A 27,026-nucleotide genomic window follows, 5' to 3' on the forward strand; every position below is an offset into this window, starting at 1 on the left:
TCTCTATTCAGAGTATCTAGTTCAGCCTTAACCATCTCTATTCAGAGTGTCTAGTTCAGCCTTAACCATCTCTAATCAGAGTATCTAGTTCAGCCTTAACCATCTCTTTTCAGAGTGTCTAGTTCAGCCTTAACCATCTCTATTCAGAGTATCTAGTTCAGCCTTAACCGTCTCTATTCAGAGTATCTAGTTCAGCCTTAACCATCTCTATTCAGAGTATCTAGTTCAGCCTTAACCGTCTCTATTCAGAGTGTCTAGTTCAGCCTTAACCGTCTCTATTCAGTGTCTAGTTCAGCCTTAACAGTCTCTATTCAGAGTGTCTAGTTCAGCCTTAACAGTCTCTATTCAGAGTGTCTAGTTCAGCCTTAACCGTCTCTATTCAGAGTATCTAGTTCAGCCTTAACCATCTCTATTCAGAGTATCTAGTTCAGCCTTAACCATCTCTATTCAGAGTATCTAGTTCAGCCTTAACCGTCTCTATTCGGAGTATCTAGTTCAGCCTTAACCATCTCTATTCAGTGTCTAGTTCAGCCTTAACCATCTCTATTCAGAGTGTCTAGTTCAGCCTTAACCATCTCTATTCAGAGTGTCTAGTTCAGCCTTAACCGTCTCTATTCAGAGTGTCTAGTTCAGCCTTAACCATCTCTATTCAGTGTCTAGTTCAGCCTTAACCGTCTCTATTCAGAGTGTCTAGTTCAGCCTTAACCGTCTCTATTCAGAGTGTCTAGTTCAGCCTTAACAGTCTCTATTCAGAGTATCTAGTTCAGCCTTAACCGTCTCTATTCGGAGTATCTAGTTCAGCCTTAACCGTCTCTATTCAGAGTATCTAGTTCAGACTTAACCGTCTCTATTCAGAGTGTCTAGTTCAGCCTTAACCGTCTCTATTCAGAGTATCTAGTTCAGCCTTAACAGTCTCTATTCAGAGTATCTAGTTCAGCCTTAACCGTCTCTATTCAGAGCATCTAGTTCAGCCTTAACCGTCTCTATTCAGAGTGTCTAGTTCAGCCTTAACCGTCTCTATTCAGAGTATCTAGTTGAGCCTTAACCGTCTCTCCATTCAGAGTGTCTAGTTCAGCCTTAACCATCTCTATTCAGTGTCTAGTTCAGCCTTAACCGTCTCTATTCAGAGTATCTAGTTCAGCCTTAACCATCTCTATTCAGAGTGTCTAGTTCAGCCTTAACCGTCTCTATTCAGAGAATCTAGTTCAGCCTTAACAGTCTCTATTCAGAGTATCTAGTTCAGCCTTAACCATCTCTATTCAGAGTATCTAGTTCAGCCTTAACCATCTCTATTCAGAGTATGTAGTTCAGCCTTAACCGTCTCTATTCAGAGTATCTAGTTCAGCCTTAACCATCTCTATTCAGAGTATCTAGTTCAGCCTTAACCATCTCTATTCAGAGTATCTAGTTCAGCCTTAACCATCTCTATTCAGAGTATCTAGTTCAGCCTTAACCATCTCTATTCAGAGTATCTAGTTCAGCCTTAACCATCTCTATTCAGAGTATCTAGTTCAGCCTTAACCATCTCTATTCAGAGTATCTAGTTCAGCCTTAACCGTCTCTATTCAGAGTATCTAGTTCAGCCTTAACCATCTCTATTCAGAGTATCTAGTTCAGCCTTAACCATCTCTATTCAGAGTATCTAGTTCAGCCTTAACCATCTCTATTCAGAGTATCTAGTTCAGCCTTAACCATCTCTATTCAGAGTATCTAGTTCAGCCTTAACCATCTCTATTCAGAGTATCTAGTTCAGCCTTAACCATTCTATTCAGAGTATCTAGTTCAGCCTTAACCATCTCTATTCAGAGTATCTAGTTCAGCTTTAACCGTCTCTATTCGGAGTATCTAGTTCAGCCTTAACCATCTCTATTCAGTGTCTAGTTCAGCCTTAACCATCTCTATTCAGAGTGTCTAGTTCAGCCTTAACCATCTCTATTCAGAGTATCTAGTTCAGCCTTAACCATCTCTATTCAGAGTATCTAGTTCAGCCTTAACCATCTCTATTCAGAGTATCTAGTTCAGCCTTAACCATCTCTATTCAGAGTATCTAGTTCAGCCTTAACAATCTCTATTCAGAGTATCTAGTTCAGCCTTAACCATTCCTATTCAGAGTATCTAGTTCAGCCTTAACCATCTCTATTCAGAGTGTCTAGTTCAGCCTTAACCATCTCTAATCAGAGTATCTAGTTCAGCCTTAACCATCTCTTTTCAGAGTGTCTAGTTCAGCCTTAACCATCTCTATTCAGAGTATCTAGTTCAGCCTTAACCGTCGCTATTCAGAGTATCTAGTTCAGCCTTAACCATCTCTATTCAGAGTATCTAGTTCAGCCTTAACCGTCTCTATTCAGAGTATCTAGTTCAGCCTTAACCATCTCTATTCAGAGTATCTAGTTCAGCCTTAACCATCTCTATTCAGAGTATCTAGTTCAGCCTTAACCGTCTCTATTCGGAGTATCTAGTTCAGCCTTAACCATCTCTATTCAGTGTCTAGTTCAGCCTTAACCATCTCTATTCAGAGTGTCTAGTTCAGCCTTAACCATATCTATTCAGAGTATCTAGTTCAGCCTTAACCGTCTCTATTCAGAGTATCTAGTTCAGCCTTAACCATTCCTATTCAGAGTATCTAGTTCAGCCTTAACCATCTCTATTCAGAGTATCTAGTTCAGCCTTAACAATCTCTATTCAGAGTATCTAGTTCAGCCTTAACCATCTCTATTCAGAGTATCTAGTTCAGCCTTAACCGTCTCTATTCGGAGTATCTAGTTCAGCCTTAACCATCTCTATTCAGTGTCTAGTTCAGCCTTAACCGTCTCTATTCAGTGTCTAGTTCAGCCTTAACAGTCTCTATTCAGAGTGTCTAGTTCAGCCTTAACCGTCTCTATTCAGAGTGTCTAGTTCAGCCTTAACCATCTCTATTCCGAGTATCTAGTTCAGCCTTAACCGTCTCTATTCAGAGTATCTAGTTCAGCCTTAACCGTCTCTATTCAGAGTGTCTAGTTCAGCCTTAACCATCTCTATTCAGAGTATCTAGTTCAGCCTTAACCATCTCTATTCAGAGTATCTAGTTCAGCCTTAACCGTCTCTATTCAGAGTATCTAGTTCAGCCTTAACCATCTCTATTCAGAGTATCTAGTTCAGCCTTAACCATCTCTATTCAGAGTATCTAGTTCAGCCTTAACCATCTCTATTCAGAGTGTCTAGCTCAGTTATTGGCCCGTGTACGGTTGATTGTTGTCTGTCTGTCTGAATCTCTCTCTCTCTCTCTCTCTCTCTCTCTCTCTGTATATATATATATATATATATATATATATATATATATATATATATATACACTACTGGTCAAAGGTGTTTAGAACACCTCAGCATACGTGGGAACTCCTTTGAGACTGTTGGATAAACATTCCATGTGAAGCTGGTTGAGAGAATGCCAAGAGTGCTCAAAGCTGTCATTAAGGCAAAGGGTGGCAATTTGAAGAATCTGAAATATAAAATATATTGGTCTGATTAACACTTTTCTGGTTACTACATGATTCCATATGTTATTTCGTAGTTCATGAAATTCATGGTCTAATTCTAACGGTCTAATTTCTGTATCTCTCTTGCTTTCTATCTCTGTTTCCCTCTCCCTCTCTCTCACTCTCTCCCGCTCGCTCTCTCGACATGACATTAGCCAGCTCAGAGAGCATGGTGATGCTAGCGCTGATGACGTAGCGTGACTGGTAAGCCCCTACTCTCCCTCTCTCTCACTCTCTTTATCGCTCTCTCCCGCTCGCTCTCTCGACATGACACTAGCCAGCTCAGAGAGCATGGTGATGCTTGCGCTGATGACTTAGCGTGACTGGTAAGCCTCTAGTCTCCCTCCCTTAAGTACGGCGGCCATCTGAGAAGGGCAGATGAATATGTATAAACACTGGAAAGAATTGAAGACGGGTTAATGGAGAGGCCTATTTACATAGTCAGTCGACCCTAAATCTCCTGTTAAGAATCACAAGAGCCTCAAACCCCACAGCTAAAACATCAAGCCAGAGGACTACGGTCTATTGTGTTTGTGTGTGTGTGTGTGTTCCTATGGTCAATTACACTGCATATCTTTTTACTCATAGGTCTCTTTGAACTCGGAAGTCACATTCCTACGGTAAAACTCCAGCAATTAGTGAATAGCCATAATGATTTGCAGTCGGGAAACTGACTTCTCGCTTTTAAGTAGGAAATAAAGTAACTGAGAGGTCAACAATTGTCATAAAAGAGGAAAAAGTCAACGATTACCTGTAAAACCCTTTAACTTTAAAACACTTCTCATTACTGAACAATCAACTGAAGGTTGTAAACCTTTTCTCATCCCTTCGAAAATAATGTTTATAAAGGGTTTATAAAGTGTTCATAACTCATCTAGTCTATAGCTCACCTATGACACAGAAAGGCTTCCGGGCAAAACGGAGGCGACCCTGCCATCCTCTGTAGCGACAGCAGCAGCCGGCTGACCAGATCCTGATGATGTACTCCAGCCCAAACACCACGATCATCACAAACTCCTACAGGAAGTGACAAAACAGGAAGTCAGGGGAAAGTGATACACAATGACTAAGCAATTGCACTAAATCTACGAATAGGTGTCACACTTGTAGATAGTTCTGTTTATATCAGTTTCATCCTTGTATTGAAAGTACAATAAGTTATTCCAGTTTTTCTCAATTGCTAAAACACTAAAACCCATTGGCTGAACAAAGTTCTCAGTTGCCTGGACTAATTTAGCTAATTATGCAGTCTGTTGTCAATACCTTAAACCATTTCACATGGTAAAACACAATTTGTAGATCTCACTTAGACTTTTCAGCAAAACTCTAAACACATTCTCATTCTCAAAACACATTCTGCACTCTAATGCACATGTCATCCATACTGGTAAACACAAGTGGCAACAATCAAATACAAATAGAGAACACGTGTCATTGATTGAACACAACCACTCAAAATGGATTGAACCTGTTTCAAATGATGCGACACAACCAATGTAAGTCAGTTCAGAGAGCAAACAGGTTGTTGAAGGTGGGAAGGAGAAAGTCTGAGAATGGATAGAAGAAACAATGTGAGAGGACGAGGACAAGTGCGTATGCGATTTGGGCGACGAGGAGGAAGAGGAGGAGGAGGGCAAGAAAGAGGAAGAGGAGGACGAAGAGGAAGACAAAGAGTGGAAATATCTGATGAAATTCAAGCAACAGTTATAGAGCATGTTCTTGTCCATGGACTGACAATGAGGGAAGCAGGACTTAGAGTGCAACCCAATTTGAGCCCATTTTCTGTGTCCACCATAGTAAGGACATTCAGAGAAGAGAACAGGTACAGTATACTACTGTATTTTTGTAATTGCAAATTTACTGTACTACACTATATGCAGCTGTTTCAATAGACATGTGTAAAGTTAATCACTGTATGTATTGTACTGCATGAATATGTTTTGTAACTGCACAACTACGTTTTGTAGAATTGCAAGGCTGCCACATGCAGGTGGAAGGACAGCTATATTCACTCGGGAGCAAGAGGCGGTTATAGTTGGCATGGTCCTTCAAGATAATGCAATACGACTCAGAGAAATCCAGGAACGAGTGATACAAGACAACACACACTTCCAGGGAATCGACAGTGTGAGAATTTCCACAATTGACCGTGTCCTCCATCGTAACAGGATGCGAATGAAACAAGTATAGAGAGTACCTTTTGAGCGCAACTCACCAAGGGTGAAAGAACTGCGAGCTCAGTATGTGCAAGTAAGTGTACATTCAGAAACATTTACTGTAATCCAGATTGTCTACAGTACTAACACATACTATGTGAATGACATTACTCTTCAGTACATACAATGTATGTGAATCAGAAGCCTAATTGTACTCTACAGTATAGCACTGTCTCTGTCTGACTTACAAAATCCTACATACAGTATATTGTATTTCTACACAGACAATATTTGACTTGGAATCCTTGGACAGACCCCATGAGTTCATCTTTGTCGGTGAAGCAGGCTTCAATCTAACAAAGAGGAGAAGGAGAGGCCGAAACATGATTGGACAGCGGGCCATTGTTGAAGTCCCTGGTCAACGAGGTGGCAATGTCACAATCTGTGCTGCTATCAGCAACCATGGTGTTCTACATCACCATGTTACACTCGGGCCATATAACACCCAGCACCTTCTAAGACTTATTGACAATCTAAGAGATATTTCATTTGAGCAGCAGGTTCAAGAGCAGCAGGGTCAAGAGCTAAATGAGAATCCCATTCCCACCTATGTGATAGTGTGGGACAATGTCAGTTTCCACCGAGCTGCTCAGATAAGAGAATGGTTTAACATCAATGGGCAGTTCATGAACTTGTACCTCCCTCCATACTCGCCTTTCCTGAATCCGATTGAGGAGTTTTTCTCCTCTTGGAGATGGTAAGTGTATGATAGACAACCCTACACCAGAGTAAATCTGCTGCAAGCCATGGATTTAGCCTGTGGTGATATAGGTGAGGAATCATGTCAGGGCTGGATACGGCACACAAGAGGCTTCTTCCCCCGTTGCCTCAGGAGGGACAATATTGCTTGTGATGTCAACGAAGTGCTCTGGCCTGACCCAGCCCAAAGATAAGAAGTGGCACATTGATCCTGTTTACTCCTTAGATTTTTGTCCCTTTTAGTATTGTATACTGTAGTACAGTGCATTGTAGGCTGTATACTGTACAATGGACAAATTGTATGGCCCTGAACATTGTGCTTTCCATTTATTAAGAGGTTAACAGTACTGACTGCTCAACAGATTTTGACTGGTTGCAGGTCCATATCAACAAAGAACAAGAATTACAGTATCACAGAGACAAAGGACAGGTTTGTGAGATGCAGGGTACAGTACTGTGAAAATAGGGGTACAAGGAGGAGGAAGAACAGAAAACAAAATTGCAAAGAGCAAAGCAGAGTAGTAATTTCTGATTAATTTTGAGCTACTATGATAGAACATGTTTTCGTTCATCAAAAGACAATGACAGAAAAATATGAATATTTTTTTAGATTAAAAATGTACTTCTCCCTGAGACTTGTATGTTTTGAACAATGTGTTTTCTATTTTTCGGTGTATTGTTTACTGACTGCTTGAGAGTGTATATCCTTTTGATCACTTTGTTTATGATTTGAGAGCAGTGTTTGATTTTGAACACAGGTGAAACTGTTTTGAGGCGAATGCCTCATTTTGCGAGAGGAGTCAGAGGTTATGTAAATAGTGCTTGAAGATGAGGTTTTGTGTTTAACGTTTTCAGGAAATGGAGCAAGGTTTCAGAAATGGTGTTTTAGCAATTGACAAAAACTGTAATCATCCAAATTCCAAACATATCATAACATATTAAAGTGGCATGCCTTTTCTTGACATTGAAACAGATTCGTGATTTGAATGAATGATGACTTAAAGTGGTCCACTTCCTGTGAGCAGCATGTATATAATGTCATACCTTTCAATTCAAAGGTGCACCATTAGCATGCTAAATGTCAACACTGAGTCAACATAGTCAATTAGATCACTACATCCACTGCAATTGGCACAACATTAGCTAGCTAGCATTTGCTCCCAGTATATCATGATTCAAATTCAGCTGATGCTAATCCAAAATAATGTCCCTAGCAAGTGTGGTCTAAAAGAGGCATATGGATGCAATGAGATTTTTTTTAATGAATGCTGTTTCAAATCTCTAGTTTTCAGAGTAGCGACTGGGAGCAAATACATTTCTGCCAGTGTCTGTATCGTCAATAGGCGGCCTAATTGTGTTGACACTGATTTCATTTGGAGAGGCTATGTTGTTGAGTGGAGACATCCAGTATGAATCCAGCTTTGATAAAGGGATTCATCTTCTCCTCGGATAATCTGCGGATATCCCTCTTCCTATCTGTCATGGAGATACTTGACTAGCGCAGAAGGATGGACCGATGCATTGACTGTCACTGGCCCACCCAGGCTACAAAATGACATGTACCACTAACCTTCCTAATCCTAATTTCCCTCAGGGATTCATAGTCGTATTGAATTGAATCTGAAAGGAAACAATATGTGTACATTTTTGTATATATATTTTTTTACAAAATACTACCAACTGGATGTTGCCTTATCTGTACTTGCCCCAGAGCCATGACAGACTCTCTATATTTTCAAATGTACTAGGATGTTTGTGATCTTTGATTATTTGAATGGGAGTTGTTGCTCTTTGTTAACACACACAGCCACGCACGCACGCACGCACACTCACAAACACACTCACGCACGCATACTCACAAACACACTCACGCACGCATACTCACAAACACAGTCACGCATGCACACACAAAAACACACAGTCTCTCTGTCTCTCTCTCTCGACAATAGGGGTGCCATCAGTCAATAAACAAACCAAGGTCACCTACCATGCTAATTGACTCCTGTAAATGGAGTTCATATCTTCCAGTTCACCACTCACATTTGAGCTCTATTACAATTAACACTCATCTCTCACTCGTCTATTTCCCAGTTGCTGAACAATAATGCTTCAAATATCAATATATTTCAGCAACAATTTAAATGACTGTCAACATCAACAACAGGGAAATACAGAGACAATGATGATGACCAATTGATGACCTTTTGGCGAATGTTTCACTCAACCATTTTTGCTCCATCTTTCTCGCAGCCCTCAAATCTGCTGTATCAGTTTGGTGCTGACTCATCACAGGGTACAGTAGATAGTGACCTGCTAGCAGCATTTCAATAACAGTACACTATCTACAACTTTAAAGGTTTCTTCGGCTGCCCCCATAGGTTAAAACCCCTTGAAGAACTATTTTTGGTTGCAGGCGGTTCTACATGCAACCCAAAAAGGGTTCTACCTGAAACAAAAAAGGGTTCTCCTATGGGGACATCCGAAGAACCCTTTTTGAACCCCTTTTCTAAGAGTGTAGAAGAAGAAATCAATGTTGGCCCCGGATCAAATTACTAAACTCAATATGGAGACAACGCGTGAACCTTGGCCTGTATCGATTTTTCCTGTTAGGACCACATTACATTGCAAGAGAGAGCTCTGCATCAGTAGGGTTCTTAACTTGGTTAAGTCTGTTTGAATCTGCTTTATTCACTATCAAATGACTAGATGATGGGAAAACAGGGAAGTGTTCCCAATTGATCAGATTGACTGATACCAGAATGTATTCATATCCTCTTACCTAATTACTAATAGAAATCCAGTTGTGCAAAGAGGAGTTTGATTGAAAGCTCAACACACTTCACCGCTTTGTATTTGCCTGTTGTGAAGCGATAGGTGACACTGCTTTCTGCTATCCACAGTGTCACCTATCACTGCACTCATTGTAAACGGGCACGCTGATGAACAGCTTCTGTGTCTGTGTCAGAACATTTTTTTAAATTTTATTTTTTATTTCACCTTTATTCAACCAGGTAGGCTAGTTGAGAACAAGTTCTCATTTGCAACTGCGACCTGGCCAAGATAAAGCATAGCAGTGTGAACAGACAACACAGAGTTACACATGGAGTAAACAATTAACAAGTCAATAACTTATGCCTAGTTTCAACCAGTTTCTCACCAGGATGAGCAGACAGTCGGAAGAGAAGTCCTGGTGAGCCGGAATGGTGGAGAACACAGACAGGACCAAGCAACCAAAGACCAGGACGAACCTACAGGACAAAACGGAGAGGAATCAGAAATACATTTATCCAGAGCCATATGAAACAGAAGAAGAGCATGGCAGTTTGGACAGGAAATGCCTTATCTCATTATTAATGCTAACGTGATTAGCTTGAAACATGGACAAGCAGAAATATCCAACCCGTACCCATGCTCCTTTCCCTACCGCTTTCTGCAAAGAACCACAGTCTTTGATAATCTTCCACCTTCATAATAATACGATCTTTCATTTTTCCATCAAATAACTCTGAAATATGAGGTGGGCCAATGGCCTCCCAAGTAGCATCGATGGCAAAATGATGAGCATTGGATTTAGAGTTGTAGATGTCTTTCGTGTTAAATGGTGAGAGAACATCTGTGTTTGATCAGGATTGAGCTCCGTCTTAAGCTTGGCTGTGCCTATGGAGTTTGTGAGGGAAAGGCTAAGATAGGGCTTTGGATGCCAAATAACTTCTTCTCTTTTCTTTCTAGGATTATCATTGAAACTATAGTATCTTCATTTTCTATTGAAACTAGTAGAAGTGTTGCATTTCAGTATCTACTGGAGAAAAACTGGTTGAATCAACGTAGTTTCCACGTCATTTCAACCCCCAAATTCAATGTGATGACGTTGAACCAACGTGGAAAACTGATTGGATTTGCAAAAAGTCATCTATGTAACGGAATGTCGCCTATTTGAACCTATGTCCGAGTAGTTGACAAGTCAACAGGATTGAAATCAAAACTAGATGCTGAAAAGATGTCTGAGCCCAGTGGGTGGTGAGTCATAACGAAGACAAAGCACTGTTGACCCAACACCGCTGTAGGGGAGAGATAAGCCTAGCATGCCAATTGTCTCGGTTCTCCGGGATAACAACAGTGAGAATATGGTGTCTGGGCTATGAAGATAGAAACTGAACACTGAGTTTAGATAGAAGAGCCATTCCAGTGTGACGACAGCGGCGTTCACAAAATGTAAACCGTTAGAAACCATCCAAATACGGTAAGCCAACATGTCACTACAACTTCCTCTAATGTCCCCCTACCTCCTTTCTCTTCCTTCTCAGTCAATATTTGAGCGTGACATTCAGAAATGCAAACAATAATCAAGAACCCCAATAAGGTCACTATGGCGCACAAGATGTCACTACAACTTCCTCTACTGTCCCCCCCGTCCAGCCACCACCCTTCTCTTCCCTCTCCCTTCTCCACAGCTGTAGCCTATGGAGTATGGATGATGAGAGGCTAGAGACTATTAAGCCGTCCCCTGGTGCCTGTAGGCTAGGCCCTAAATCGTCACTAAGATGAAAGAAGATGAAGAATCTTTAAAAGTTGAAACGCATGGCCAAGCGGGTCAGGGGGGTGACTTCCAGACCCTGAGCTTCTGAGCAGCGTCTGTGTGAAAAGGGTGGGCGTCCTGTGCGGGTCGCGATCCCCAGCCGACCTCTAGCTGACCGCTATAGGACTGTGCTGATGTGACCCCGGCCCCGATCTGACCTTTGACTCCGAGAGGGAGCCCAAACAGAGGTTGCAGTTTTCCATAGCCAGAGGAGATGGTTATGTGTTTATTTCGATTTAACCGTCGACATCTGTCGTCCAATAGGCTCTGCTCCTTCTGTGAGGAGTCAGGAAGTAGAAGGCTTTGTATGTAATCCAAGAGGTTATATAAAAAGTATTCCTCTTCAAGTTTGAGTATTTCACGTTTTAGTTTTAGTCGGAAGTTTACATACACTTAGGTTGGTGTCATTAAAAGTTATTTTTCCACCACTCCACAAAGTTCTTGTTAACAAACTATAGTTTTGGCAAGTCGGTTAGGACATCTACTTTGTGCATGACAAGTAATTTTTCCAACAATTGTTTACAGACAGATTATTTCACTTATAATTCACCGCATCACAATTCCAGTGGGTCAGAAGTTTACATACACTAAGTTGACTGTGCCTTTAAACAGCTTGGAAAATTCCAGAAAATGATGTCATGGCTTTAGAAGCTTCTGATAGGCTAATTGACATCATTTGAGTCAATTGGAGGTGTACTTGTGGATGTATTTCAAGGCCTACCTTCGAACTCGGTGCCTCTTTGCTTGACATCATGGGAAAATCAAAAGAAATCAAAAGACCTCAGAAAAAAAAATTGTAGACCTCCACAAGTCTGGTTCATCCTTGGGAGCAATTTCCAAATGCCTGAAGGTACCACGTTAATCTGTACAAACAATAGTACGCAAGTATAAACACCACGGGACCACGCAGCCGTCATGCCGTTCAGGAAGGAGACGCGTTCTGTCTCCTAGAGATGAACGTACTTTGGTGCGAAAAGTGCAAATCAATGGAAGAAGCCAAGGAAGAAGCCACTGCTCCAAAATCGCCATAAAAAAGCCAGACTACGGTTTGCGACTGCACATGGGGACAAATATTGTACTTTTTGGATACATTTCCTCTGGTCTGATGAAACAAAAATAGAACTGTTTGGCCATAATGACCATCGTTATGTTCGGAAGAAAAGGGGGGGCTTGCAAGTTGAAGAATACCCTCCCAACCATGAAGAACAGGGGTGGCATTTGACCCAAGTAAAAATAATGTAAAGGCAATGCTGCCAAATACTAATTGAATGTACGTGTCACGACTTCCGCCAAAGTCGGTCCCTCTCCTTGTTCAGGCGGCGAACGGCGGTCGACGTCACCGGCCTTCTAGCCATCGCCGATCCACTTTTCATTTTCCATTTGTTTTGTCTTTGTCTTACACACCTGGTTTCAATTCCCCAATTACTTGTTCATTATTTAACCCTCTGTTCCCCCATGTTTGTTTGTGAGTAATTGTTTATTGTATTGCGGTCCGTATTTGTGGCCTTGTATTTATACGACGTGAATAGTTTATTATTGAGTAAAATTGCTTTCATTACTCATATCTGCTATCCTGTGCCTGACTCATTTCACCAGCTACACACAGACACATTACAGTATGTAAACTTATGACCCACTGGGAATGTGATGAAAGAAATTAAAGCTGAAATAAATCATTCTCGCTACTATTATTCTGACATTTCACATTCTTAAAATAAAGTGGTGATCCTAAATTACCTAAGGGAATTTTTACTTGGATTAAATGTCAGGAATTGTGAAAAACTGAGTTGAAACGTAGTTGGCTAAGGTGTATGTAAACTTGCAACTTCAACTGTACATCCTAATGAATCAGTTTGAAGTTCAGGAAGTTGGAGTATTTAAAAGTTTTGAGTACTTTGGGAAGTTAATCAATTATGCATATGCCTGGACTGGTGAATGCGTGCGCTGACAAGTATCATGTAGCTATCAACTGAAAAGACAACTGGCCTCATAACTCTTCCTCCACTCTCTCTCTTGTCTAAAGGAGGATTTCTGTGTGGCCCCTAAGCAAGGTTTTCAGAGTGCCTCCTTCTCTAACTATAATAAACACCAATGTCTCTCTTTTCAAAACAAATAGAACCATTTATGAAATATTTAATGAAAAATAATTAATTAGTTATGAAAAACAGGCAACGTTGTTTATCATTGAACGATCTTCCCTAATTACTTTGCCGCCGCCTCCCTGTCCTCTCTGCAGGCCTCAGTTCCCCGTGTCACATACTGTTGTAGCGGGCGGCTGTCCTAAATTGCACCCTATTCCCTATGTAGTATGGTGCACTAGATAGGGGATAGGGTGCCATTTGGGACGCAGGGCTAGTATCTGGAGTCTGTCACAGCCCTCACAGCTCCAACAGAACACAGAACTGTCCTTAACCTTTTAAAGAGAGCCCCAGAGTAAATAAAGATTTGGGAGTGGAGACTTGCATACACACACACACACACACACATACACACACATACGCACACACACACACACACACACACACACACACACACACACACACACACACACACACACACACACACACACACACACACACACACACACACACACACACACACACACACACAGAAGCCCATCATCACCGAGCAGGCAGTAAGTGCTTGTCTATTTTGTATAATTTAATTGATTTGTTTTGAAACAGAGTGCCAAGGAAATGACTAATGTCCAAGCACTGGGGTCTGTCGTACTGGCTACATTACACCCAATCATCCTCATTTTGAATTAGATTTGCAGCAAAAAGCAGACGTCTGCATTTGTTTGTCTCCCAATCAGTCGTGTTGTCAGGCTCTCAGTGGATTTCTGTGGTAACATAAAGGTCTGGTAGTGTTTGTACGGATCACAAACAACACTATCAGAAAAGTAGGAGTAGAAACCTTAGTTAAAAACATGTACACTGCAAATACTGCACATTTGTATTGTATATGATTGTAAGGATTGGGTAGGCAGAGGTTGTGTCGTACAGTAACCTTGGATGGCGCTGTCTTCTTTCCAATACACCTCTCTTAGCATAGGATAGAGTGAGTAGAACGTAGATGCTGTATACAGTAGGGGAAAGAGGTCAGAACCTTGGATGGCATTGTTTCCCATCTATTCTTCTTCTCTTAGCACAGGAGAGGGTCAATTGCTCTCGACTGTATACACTACTGCGAGACACAGGAAATATCACTGTATTCTATATCATTGTAAGGATTGGGCACTGGGGCAGGCAGAGTCAACCTTAGATGTCACTCTCTCATTCTTTCAAGTATTTTTTTCTCTCCATTTCTCTCCTCTCAGCGAAGGGTAGAACAGGGTAAGATGAGTATATGGATGTATACAGTATGTGTAAGGACTGAGCAGGCAGGAGTTGACACACAACCTTGGATGGCACTTTGTCCTTTCTTTCAAGTCTTTATCTCGATCTCTCCTCGTTGTACAGGGCAGAGTGAATAGCAGCTGCATGTATAGGTAACAGTTAAGAATATATATATATATATATATATATATATATATATTTTTTTATATATGATATTGTGTTGAGGATGTATTGCCTTGAGCATCACACACTCGATTTAGAGTCAATGAGGAAGAATTCTGAGAAATATGTCTCATATTTTCCCACAGGCTACAGTTCATTAGAGACAGACTGAAAGCTAATTACATTAAGACTATTTATTGCCGAATGTGTGTGTGCGTTTCAGTGTGTGTGTGTGTATCATCATGACATGGATTCATATGCCATCACTACAGCCAGCTCCCTAGGATAAATGAGTGGCAGGCAGCCTAGCGGTTAACAGCATTGGGCCAGTAACTGAAAGGTTGCTGGTTCGAATCCCTGAGCCGACTAGGTGAACAATCTGTCAATGTGCCCTTGAGCAAGTCACTTAACCCTAGTTGCTCTGGATAAGAGTGTCTGCAACTACCGCTATGCTGTCCATGGTGCTGAAATGTGTGACCACCAAAATCCTTCATGAGTTCTTGATAGTATCATCTATCTATATGTTCTGTTTTCAATGTGTGGCCATCCAATCAAGGATAAAATAATGTTTACTCATCACTGTCTCTGACAGTTGCCTACAACCTAAAATCTCATTCGGACAGCCTAGATTCTCAACTGTCATTGGATGTCTGTCTAGTAAGATGGATCATCATTGGACAGTGCCAGCTAGGGTCAAAGTTCAAGGGTCATCCAGGTTAGGGTTCATATCTGGGCAGTTTGGTCACAAGACAGTCGTCTCAGATAGCCTTGCCAGTGTAACAGAGGTATTATAAACACATGGGCTAACTTCTCACCTTCTCTTTGATATAAAGTTGAGGCAGCCAAGAGAGGAAGCTCAAGTCATATCACTGTCAGGTCAGTATCATCCTTAACACCTTTATGAGCAGACTAGGAGTCAAAAGAGTAACCCAAAACCTAATGAAATCTATGTCTGCTCATAAAAATACTGTCTGTCTGGACGGTCTGGAGACTTTTTCTCTGTGTGTGTGTGTGTGTGTGTGTGTGTGTGTGTGTGTGAGATCGGCCATAAAAGTGCAAGAGAGACAGAGGCAGTGTGTGTGTGATCACTCATAAAAGTGTAAGAGAGACAGAGGCATTGTGCGTGTGTGTCATCTGCCAAGTCTATATTAACTAATGCCACTGTTTATGTGCCTGGGAGCGTATCTAATGGACAGATCAAAACAGACAGCTTATTATCTTAGCAACTACTTCATAACACTGACCACAGACCAGGTGTTACTCTTTCATTTCCAACAGGAAGTTACTCTACTCTATCAGGAGAAATTAGCAAAGGTGGAAATATGGTCTTTGTCATCTTCATTGTAGTCGCAAAATATTATGATCATTGGCCTTATCATCGAGGGAATCAAGTCTCTAGGCCTGGTTAAATTAGCGGTAGCGAAAATTAGCGGGAGAATTTGATTGCTTAATCATCATGACTAGAATGTCAATCACCATTGGCTACATTCTGAAAGTCAGCATCATTTCATTTCATTTTCACTATAATACTGAGCACATAATACTGAGCACCAAGAATACATCCATTATCTAGTGACTCTTCAGGCTCCTTGGATGACTTACTTAGTCTGGGAATTTATTTTTATGGTCCTTGTAACCTAAAGGTTGTGACCTCCTGACCTCTGATCCACCTGATTAGGTCCTGTGCCGAGCATGCCTTTACACAGTCAGACGCCCAGTCATGTACTCACTGTATGTCTCCTAGAATTCCTCAAATAGCACCCCCCTACTGTGTTTGTCTATTCCAGAGAAGACAGGGATTCTAAATGTTCTCAGCACATTCCAATAGGCATACATGGGGTTGGAGCGTCATCGGGTTAAGATGCGTCATCCTATAGCATTCTATGGAGAGCACACAGCCGTATTCAACATGGGAGAAATGCTCTGAGGCAGTTGCCTTGACAATTTAGTTCAATTGCTTGTTGTCAAAATGGTAGAGTTAGCTCAGCTGAACAACAATTAAGAAAGTGGTATCGAATCCGTCAGAAACACATGGATGCATACACGTACACACACATGTACACAAATGTACACACGCACACACATTTTATGTTCTTCCACTGACAATTTGTGTGTGTGTGTGTGTGCTGTTGAATAGTGACAGTGAAAGACGTTAAGTGTATGTGAGTGTGTCAGTAGGAGCTGTGGTAGCTCTCTGTTGGTAAAGGGTAAGGACTCTGACAGTATGCCTGGCCGGGAAATGACTGTCTGTTTCAGTGAGGAGGATTGTAAACGGTAGACAGACAACACTACTACCACCACTACTGGAGTAAAGAGTAAAGATGACAGAGCAATTTCCATGATGCAGTCTGGTCTTTTAAGGTCTGGGCCAGGAGGCACTCTGGTACATCTCAAGAGTGTGTGTGTGTGTCGGGCAGAGGAGGGGGGGGCATGCGTGTGAGCGTGTGTGTGAATGTCTGTGTGCGTGCGTGCGTGTGCATGTCTGTGAGGTTGGCAACCAACAGTGAGAAAATATTGTATCTCCTCACTCCCATTACATTGATACAAGACGTCCTTCTCTTCAGAAACCCCTTGAGAGAGAGACGCTGAGTGGGTTAGAAGAGGCTGGACTTAGCGAACGCAATTAGCTAGCTAGAGTAGGCTAGCGTAGCGTAGCACTGGTTACTGTGATAGCACCACTGGGCTACCATTTAATGCTAATCAGCCCTCCTAACTTCAGCTGGTAGCGCTAAGTGACTGTGTTTAGCAGACACAGAGCTCATGCTGAGCTAGCGTTTCACATCATGGACATAATAAGACTTAACATAACACATTCAAAGAGAGAAAGAGAGAGAGAGATAGGGAGAAAGACAGAGAGAAAGAGATACAGAGAGAGTGTGTGTGCATGAGTGTGTGTGTGTGTGTGTGTGTGTGTGTGTGTGTGTGTGTGTGTGTGTGTGTGTGTGTGTGTGTGTGTGTGTGTGTGTGTGTGTATGTGTGTCTGTGTGTGTGTGTTTGTGTGTGTGTGTGTGTGTGTGTGTGTGTGTGTATGTGTGTGTGTGTGTGTGTGTGTGTGTGTGTGTCTGTGCGTGTGTGTGTGTGTGTGTCTGTGTGTGTGTGTGTGTCTGTGTGTGTTTGTGTGTGTGTGTGCGTGCGTGCGTGTGCATGCATATCATAGTGTGTACAGTATACCATAATCATCCTCACTAAAACCAACGCTCTCTCCCATCCCCTGCTGACATCTTTAAAAGGCCTGGAACAGATGAGTGTGCTGACAGATAACAGCGATCCTCCTGCCGCCTGCCAAGCTTTTCCCTCCCTTTCTCCCTTACATCTCCTCCTCATCTTTTCCCCGTGTGAAGGGAGACGGATGGTCTAATAGCTGCTGTGCAGAACCAGCGTTGTTATTCCCCCTCCCTACCGGCTCCTGTGTGAGACCATGCTGTGTTCAGCATCGTCCCGTAATATACAGAGACAAAGGCAATCTATGGCGTGAGGATGTTCACGAGGTGCATTTCTTGTTGTTGGTGTAACGTTCTTCGGGGGAAGCATGTTTTCCCACAACACATTTCAGCACTGGAGCACGCGGGATGAAGATGCTACAACAAATCACAAGGTCTCAATGGCGTAAAGGTTTCCAGGGGGTGTGCTTTGGTACGTGACACCATCATGCACAGTTACAAGCTGGGTACATGAACCGAAGAGGGGTCAACGGCGTGAGGATTCCACAAGGCGTGTTTTTTTTGTACACAGCATTTCTCTGCAGTGTTACAGGCCAGACCGATGAGCCAAAAGGACAGAATCGGAGCTAAGAATTGTTCCTCTGGGTTTAGTTTTGTGTGTTGGTGCGTTCATTGAGGTTGTGAGGTAGCGGTATGTACTGTATGTTAGTCGAACATTTTCATTTTGCAGCTGACTAACCGACCTCATCAAACCGGTCAACAAAGAGAAAAAATGATCTGAACAGTAAAATGAGGGGACCAACAGAAAATACTATACACGCATACAAGGAAGGACATTTTTTCATTAAGAGCTTAATGGAAACATGCAACAATAGCAAGCCTATCATCTTTCAGTCAAAAGGCTATAGCCTATTATTGACCATGCAACTCCTGTAATGGAGCAGCTAATGTAATTTCCCAAAATGCAATTGGCGGGGAAACACAGTTCTGAACAGTGCTCCTAACGCGAGCGGTTCCATTTGACAGAGATGAAATCTCAATTAGAAACTTAGAAAGAGGGGGAATCTAATAGCAACTACTATGATGGGTAGCTAATATGACTAAGATTGGGACTTTGGCTTCTGGACAACAAAAGAAAGTTGATATGAAACAGGAGAGAAATGCTGGTTAACGGCATGAGGAAGTCTTTATAAAATAATTGCCTCCATGTTTCTATAGATTCAAAGTAGCCAAAATGAATCAAGGGAAAACATGCCTCATTATTTGAAGTGACGTAAAACGTTCAAATTTCGAACAATTATACTGCCTCAAGCTCACATTGCAAAATGCTGGGGGACGCACTCGAAATGAATACTCAGGGAGAAAAAGGTGTAGATTCACGCACAGAGCGCGGCAGATGTTTATTAAGCCTTCGCAGAAGGAAGGAATTGTGGTCACAGGCAAACAATGGTCAAACACAGGTGGGCATTCAAAACAAACAATACCTCACAACCATACAAACAGAAAGAACTGCATTAAATAGGGAGCTGATGAGACCAGGTGAGAAACAAACACAGGTGAAATCAATGAACAAAAATGAAAGACAGGCTACGTTCCAGAACACAAAGAAACAGGGCTACGTTCCAGAACACAAAGAAACAGTGCTACGTTCAAGAACACAAAGAAACAGGGCTATGTTCCAGAACACAAAGAAACAGGGCAGAACACAAAGAAACAGGGCTACGTTCCAGAACACAAAGAAACAGGGCTACGTTCCAGAACACAAAGAAACAGGGCTACGTTCCAGAACACAAAGAAACAGGGCTACGTTCCAGAACACAAAGAAACAGGGCTACGTTCCAGAACCAGAACACAGAACACAAAGAAACAGGGCTCCAGAACACAAAGAAACGTTCCAGAACACAAAGAAACAGTGCTCCAGAACACAAAGAAACGTTCAAAGAACACAAAGAAACAGGGCTACGTTCCAGAACACAAAGAAACAGGGCTACGTTCCAGAACACAAAGAAACAGGGCTACGTTCAAGAACACAAAGAAACAGGGCTATGTTCCAGAACACAAAGAAACAGGGCTACGTTCACGTTCCAGAACACAAAGAAACAGGGCTACGTTCCAGAACACTAAGAAACAGGGCTACGTTCCAGAACACAAAGAAACAGGGCTACGTTCAAGAACACAAAGAAACAGGGCTACGTTCAGAACACAAAGAAACAGGGCTACGTTCCAGAACACAAAGAAACAGGGCTACGTTCCAGAACACAAAGAAACAGGGCTACGTTCAAGAACACAAAGAAACAGGGCTACGTTCCAGAACACAAAGAAACAGGGCTACGTTCCAGAACACAAAGAAACAGGGCTACGTTCCTGAACACAAAGAAATAGGGCTACATTCAAGGACACAAAGAAACAGGGCTACGTTCCTGAACACAAAGAAAAAGAACACAAGGTTGACTAAGAAAAGAAAAGCAGAACCTTACAGCGTTGATAGCCTGCCTTCCGTTGAGTATAGCCTATGCACTCGGCGTGCTTTAAAATCGAGTTGATATTGAGATATAAAAATAGTAGCTCTTTTTAGTCGTGGCCACCGAAACAGTTTTTAACACGCGATTGCATTTAGAATTATTAGCTGTTGCGCAATGACTGGATTAGCAAAAGCACATTTCACTCCAGTGCCAGCTTTTGAGAAGCTTCTCTGTCGCTGTCTGACAGGTGATAGGCTATTCCTCTCCACAAACTAAGCTCTGTATGCTGTGCACGTGATGAACACAAATGCATGATGAGTAACGAAAATTCACACTCGCCAATAAAAAAATCCACTCAACTTTGTTAATAAACCTACAGACGAAAAGCATGACCGGTCAAATGTGGTTTTCAGCAGCTAACCGATGAACAGTTTACCTTAACATCCCTAGACCTTAAGGATCCTTGTCAATTCCTGCTCTCCATAGGCAGTGTACAACCTGAGAAGGCTGGTAGAACTGCTTTTGGATTTCCTGTACACTTTTGCAAAAAATATTATCACGCTCATGTCTCGTGTCTCTCGTGTTTGTCGGTCTCCTCTTTTTCTCTCTCTCTCTCTCTCTCTCTCTCTCTCTCTGTGTGTGTGTGTGTCTCTCTCTCTCTTTCTTTCTCTCTCTCTCTCTCTCTCTCTCTCTGTTTGTGTGTGTCTCTCTCTCTCTTTCTTTCTCTCTCGATCTCTTTCATCACCTTTTATTGAGTCTTTCTGGTCTCGAAGAGTCACGTTTTCAAAGCACTGCACATTCCCCTGCCATCAGACGTCACCACACCCCAGTTAACTCTGAACTTCATCAAAGCCTATTGTATTTTCCTGGGCCACTGGATATAAAAAGGGTTTACCTTTTACTGCTTGACAACGGCATCAAATAAAACACTTCCTTTGTTCCTGCTGAACTTTAGAGACCACCTCTGCTAGACAGCAGTCGCATGAGGAAATAAAGCAACAGGCACCGTAGCAAAGTTAAATTAACCCCAGTTGAATTGATCGAGGACACTTACGATAAAACCCTTTTGTTTGGATTTGTCCAATTGTTATTTCCCGTGTGTACCTTTCCCACAGTATTGCCCTCCTTTTCATTTTGCGTTTGATTTATGAGGTCACCTGTCGCTGGCCACATAGAGTGCAGCCAGTGACAGATAAGCGCACGCGTCGACCGAGCATGAACACACACCCTACTCAGCTGTGAAGCCTACAGTATAGTACACCCACTCACACTGAGGGCCAAGAGGCCAACCAGCTCATACCTGTGGAGGGGTGTATCTCCGGGAATTGAGTTTGAAACAAGGTGTTAATTGGTGCACTCTACCCGACGCACATTGCGCCCTTCCCACGATCAACTGAGGCCAGGTCCTGCTGCTCCTACCTATGATCAAATCAGCTCCAGACCTACAGACCCGTGCATCACTCTTCAATTGCTTCTTCTGCAATACACCTGAATCTGAAAGGCCAGTGAACACAATTCAATTGACTTTACATGACAGATAAGACCAAATATGGGTGTTATTAGCTGCTACAGACTGGGTGAGTCACAATAGATGCCTCAACAAATGAGGGTGCTCTGGCCCTCAATTGTAACTGAGGTCAGGACCAAACTTAGGTCCATTTGATGTGACTAGATAATGCCAACGTATCTGAGTGTTATTTTTTTTGGTCTATTTCAATGTAACTGTATCTCGTTTTTTGAAAGCTGGCCTCTCGCCTCTAGCTTGCTTTTGCGTTGTATAACTCAATTCTCCCCCCTCGTGCCCCAATTCCCACTGGAATAAAAATGATAATTAACAAAATAGCAGATGGATTCAGTGCGTCACGCTTCGTCGAATGATATTTTTCACTGACATGCACGCACACACATGCACACACGCACACACACACCTGCACACACCACACCTGCACCTGCACACACACACACACACACACACACACACACACACACACACACACACACACACACACACACACACACACACACACACACACACACACACACACACACACACACACACACACACACACACACACACACACTGGAGATGGCCAAACAGCTGGGGTGAGACAAAAATACAAGCGAAACGGAGAAGCGGCATTGGATGTAGCTACTGGCATGTCTCCTTTCACAGTTTTCAACACAACAGAGAGACTCTTCATGGCTGATTTCCCAGAGCCAGATTAAACCTAATACTCCTGCTTTCAATTGACATGATCTTCTATTGAGCATACATTTTAGTCCTGGAGTAGGCTGAATCTGAATCTGAATTCAGGAAACCAGCCCTAAAGCAGACAACATTAGAGTTGTAGGCTGAATCTGGGTTCAGGAAACCAGCCCTAAAGCAGACAACATTAGAGTTGTAGGCTGAATCTGGGTTCAGGAAACCAGCCCTAAAGCAGACAACATTAGAGTTGTAGGCTGAATCTGGGTTCAGGAAACCAGCACTAAAGCAGACAACATTAGAGTTGTAGGCTGAATCTGGGTTCAGGAAACCAGCCCTAAACAGACAACATTAGAGTTGTAGGCTGAATCAGGGTTCAGGAAAGGCTGAATCCAGGCCCTAAAGCAGACAACATTAGAGTTGTAGGCTGAATCAGGTTCAGGAAACCCGCCCTAAAGCAGACAACATTAGAGTTGTAGGCTGAATCAGGGTTCAGGAAACCAGCCCTAAAGCAGACAACATTAGAGTTGTAGGCTGAATCTGGGTTCAGGAAACCAGCCCTAAGCAGACAACATTAGAGTTGCAGGCTGAATCTGGGTTCAGGACACCAGCCCTAAAGCAGACAACATTAGAGTTGTAGGCTGAATCTGGGTTCAGGAAACCAGCTCTAAACAGACAACATTAGAGTTGTAGGCTGAATCTGGGTTCAGGAAACCAGCTCTAAACAGACAACATTAGAGTTGTAGGCTGAATCAGGGTTCAGGAAACCAGCCCTAAAGCAGACAACATTAGAGTTGTAGGCTGAATCTGGGTTCAGGAAACCAGCTCTAAACAGACAACATTAGAGTTGTAGGCTGAATCTGGGTTCAGGAAACCAGCTCTAAACAGACAACATTAGAGTTGTAGGCTGAATCAGGGTTCAGGAAACCAGCCCTAAAGCAGACAACATTAGAGTTGTAGGCTGAATCAGGGTTCAGGAAACCAGCCCTAAAGCAGACAACATTAGAGTTGTAGGCTGAATCTGGGTTCAGGAAACCAGCCCTAAAGCAGACAACATTAGAGTTGTAGGCTGAATCTGGGTTCAGGAAACCAGCTCTAAACAGACAACATTAGAGTTGTAGGCTGAATCTGGGTTCAGGAAACCAGCTCTAAACAGACAACATTAGAGTTCCAGAGAGGCATTATCCAAAGCCAAACTGCATGTGTAATGGAAAGTTTAGGGACTTTAACGACCCTCTCTTTAAAAACACACAACAGAGAGACGCTGCAGAGACAAAGTGACAAAACACGTAAGAGTGAATCCCTCCATTTTGCCGTGCTCGCCCGCCCTCGCATTTCAATGGCGGCATCTAAAGAGCACGAATCAAAACGGCATCAACCAAAACCTAAACAAGAAGAATATGTAATGGAAAGTCAAGGGGGACTTCAATGCTTTAATGATGTTCTCTTTACAAGTGTGGCAGTCTGACATTTAGGCCTCCCACAGTTTATGGACCTCAGCTGGGTTGACATTGGAGTGTTGTTCACTACAGTTAGGGACCTTGGCAAGTGACTATTTTTCCTACTCTTATTTCTCTCTCTTTCTCTCTATCCTTATCTACTTTTGGGCTCCCGAGTGGCGCAGCGGTCTGCATCTCAGTGCTAGAGGCGTCACTACAGACCCTGGTTCGATTCCAGGCTTATCACAACCGGCCGTGATTGGGAGTCCCATAGGGTGGCGCACAATTGGCCCAGAGTCGTCCGGGTTAGGGTTTGGCAGAGGTAGGCCGTCATTGTAAATAAGGATTTGTTTTGAACTGACTTGCACAGTTAAATAAAGGTTAAAAATCCCTCTCTCTTTCACTCTTTCTCTGTCTTTTCTTCCCCTCTTTCTCTCTCAGGGCTCTATTCAATCAGATCTGCTCTAGCAGACATCCGCATAATGGTAGTTGTCATGGTGTCGGCGGTGGAACTGATTGAGAGGGATCAAATCCACAAGTGGCTCCCAGCATTATACCTGAAGCGGACATTGCCATTGGCTCCACAGAGTCGCATTAACAAAAATCCCAGCTCTCTTTCCCCCCTTCACTTTATCTGTCTCTCTCCCCTCCTCTCTCTCTCTCTCTCTCTCTCTCTCTTTCCCCCCGTCTCTTTATCTCTCTCTCTCTCTCTCTCTCTCTCTCCCTCTCTCGCCCTCTCTCTCTCCCTCTCTCTCCCTCTCTCTCTCCCTCTCCCTCTCTCTCTCCACTCACTCCACAGCAGGTGTGCGAAGTGTCTCACCCGACAAGCTGACGTGCCCCAACCCCCGCCACAACTTTTAACGAGCGCCATTAAAACCGACAAAGTAACCAACGAAATTGGCTTGTTCAATGTTGACACTCACTTTTCCACAGAAAGACACTTGAACATCTGGGTACTAATTGAACCAGGGCCAACGTCAAGCTAGGAGGACTGGAGATTCCAAGACTAGAGGAGCTCCATCTGGTGACTGAGCCACTCCAAATGTCACTTTATGGGTACATCCTACAATGGACCCTGGTAAAAGTAGTGCACTATATAGGGAATAGGGTGCCATTTGGGACTCGGGTATCATCTCCCTACATGGTGAAACTCATACTGTGATCTGGCTTAGCAACAGTAATGCTTCAGTTGTAAATGATGTGAGGAAACAAGCTGTGTTCAATGCAATAATGGACATTTCCATGCCCCTCAGATACACTATGTGTATGTACACAATGACTTGTTCACCTCAGAACACTCTCTGGCCAGATTCAAGGCCAGTCACAAACTGGGACACACAATCTGGTGTCACATTAGCAATACAGACAGATGTGCCGATGCAAAAGTCTGTCTTGCCTTCAGACAGACGATTCATCCTCACTACCTCAATTTAGCCTCATCTTCTTACTCAAGCCCAATCATCCCCAGAAATGGAGTACTGTGGGAGACTGGCCTCGTATGAGACTGTATGAGGCCAGCAATGTCAAAGATTGATCTGTGCCATTTGGAGGTTTATTGATTGCTCTGGCCTGACTTGAAAAGCCTCCACAGTGTCCTCTCTCCGTATCAGTAGTTCTCTCTCTCTCTCTCTCTCTCTCTCTCTCTCTCTCTCTCTCGCTCCCTTTCTCTCCCTCTCTCTCTCACCTGAACCCCCTGCTATCTAATACCAGCCATTAGCGCCCCAACAGAGCATATTAAGTCTCTTTGGACTCCGAGGGAAACAATGCTCAACGAAGTTTAGTTCAGCATCCCAATTTCCAACGACCACTCTCCTCATCGATCACCACTGTTTATCCTCATCCCCGACCTCATCTCTCGGTGACAGATCGATAAAGCAGCCCTCCAGCCAACCACCGAAATCCCCCTCAATCTCCCTCTAGGCAAACGTGTATTAATGATAGCGGGGGAGGTTGATAATGAGGTGGCCAGACACATATTCTCAGCCGTGTAATGAAAGGACTGGCATTGGAGAGAATTTGGGGAGGGAGGGGAGGGACAGACTGTCACTGACATTATTTAACTCTGAGGAGATAGCCCTATGAGAGAAATATGTGGAAAGAATGTATTTTTTGGTTGAAAAGATGTCGTTTTGGTTGAAAAGACGTATTTACAACGTCTTGTGCTCACTGGGAAGGAACCAATAGGCCAAATCTCTCTACTACTGTGGTAGAAGGAGCTTTCTTTTTCCAATCAAATGCCATCAAAACAGCCTATATAACAGTCATTTTAAGTCAAAGGCTGAAAGAGGTACAGAGTTTGAAATCAATTACAGAGTTTGAAATCAGTTACGTTAGAGAAAGCCTGAAAGCCACAGAAAGCCTGAAAAAGACAAAGCCGGCCAGTAAAACGCTGAAGGGGACATTTATCCCCTCTGATATCTATGCAGGCAATCCCCCTTTCACCCCAAAATAGCTAAGGACCCCATTTATCAAGACTATGGAGTCGCTGAGCGGACGGTTAGACGGTTAGATGGCGAGAATCTATCTCTAGCCCGCCGACTCACCCAGGCTAAATTTGGAAGATAATGAAGGAACATGAAGGATGGAGGTTGTCTGAGTATTATATTAAGAGGGTTGGAGCTGCTTAGCTATGCCCTGGGTCGTATTAATCAACGGAGAGGGGACAACGGATGTCGCAATGGAGGGGAGATGGCTTCTCTATCAAAAGTGTTCACCGGGGTTATTTGGAGAGGGAAAGGTTGTTTCTTTGGTAACACTTGATTTGGATAATCCATCTGTAGATGCTCTACAAACTATTTACAGACTATCAGTAACATTTCAACTGCATGTCTGTTGACGTTCAACAGGAAAGTGTCTGTTGTCCATCAGCCTGACAGCTGCAGCCTGTCAGTAGCATTTCAATCGTTGATGGACAGCTAAGATAAACGTGGTTGGTATTACTCATGCACACAGGCACACACACACACACACACACGTGTAAAACATATAATTCTAATCACCTAAGGCATCTATTCATCTGTAACTGTTTTAGACATGAAAACAACAATTGCTACAGGTCACAGGAAACCGCTGGTCTCAGCGCAAATGCATCTTTCTCAACACATCAGAACGCCACATATAACCCAGGGACAGCACACAGTTAGTCTCAATGTATCGACACAGAAGTGCACAGACGGCATATTTGAAAACACACTCGATTTTTGGCTGGTTGCATTATATTTTTTTTCGTTAAATGTAGTCATTTAGTAGACACTC

The 27,026-nt window shown here is 42.8% G+C and overlaps 1 protein-coding gene across 4 annotated transcripts in view; it reads right to left on the reverse strand.

Moving 5' to 3' along the window:
* Positions 1–27,026, reverse strand: part of LOC112234936 (potassium voltage-gated channel subfamily KQT member 5) — a 174,015-nt gene that overhangs the window by 60,414 nt on the left and 86,575 nt on the right. For all 4 annotated transcript variants that reach the window (XM_042303757.1, XM_042303772.1, XM_042303761.1 and 1 more), the window contains exons 2-3: positions 9,588–9,678; positions 4,406–4,532 (exon numbers count right to left, since the gene is read on the reverse strand). In XM_042303757.1, coding sequence (XP_042159691.1) covers positions 4,406–4,532; positions 9,588–9,678 — 218 coding nt within the window. The remainder of the gene's footprint in view (positions 1–4,405; positions 4,533–9,587; positions 9,679–27,026) is intronic.

This window comes from Oncorhynchus tshawytscha, linkage group LG02, assembly GCF_018296145.1.
Source record: "Oncorhynchus tshawytscha isolate Ot180627B linkage group LG02, Otsh_v2.0, whole genome shotgun sequence".
Lineage (NCBI taxonomy): Eukaryota > Metazoa > Chordata > Actinopteri > Salmoniformes > Salmonidae > Oncorhynchus > Oncorhynchus tshawytscha.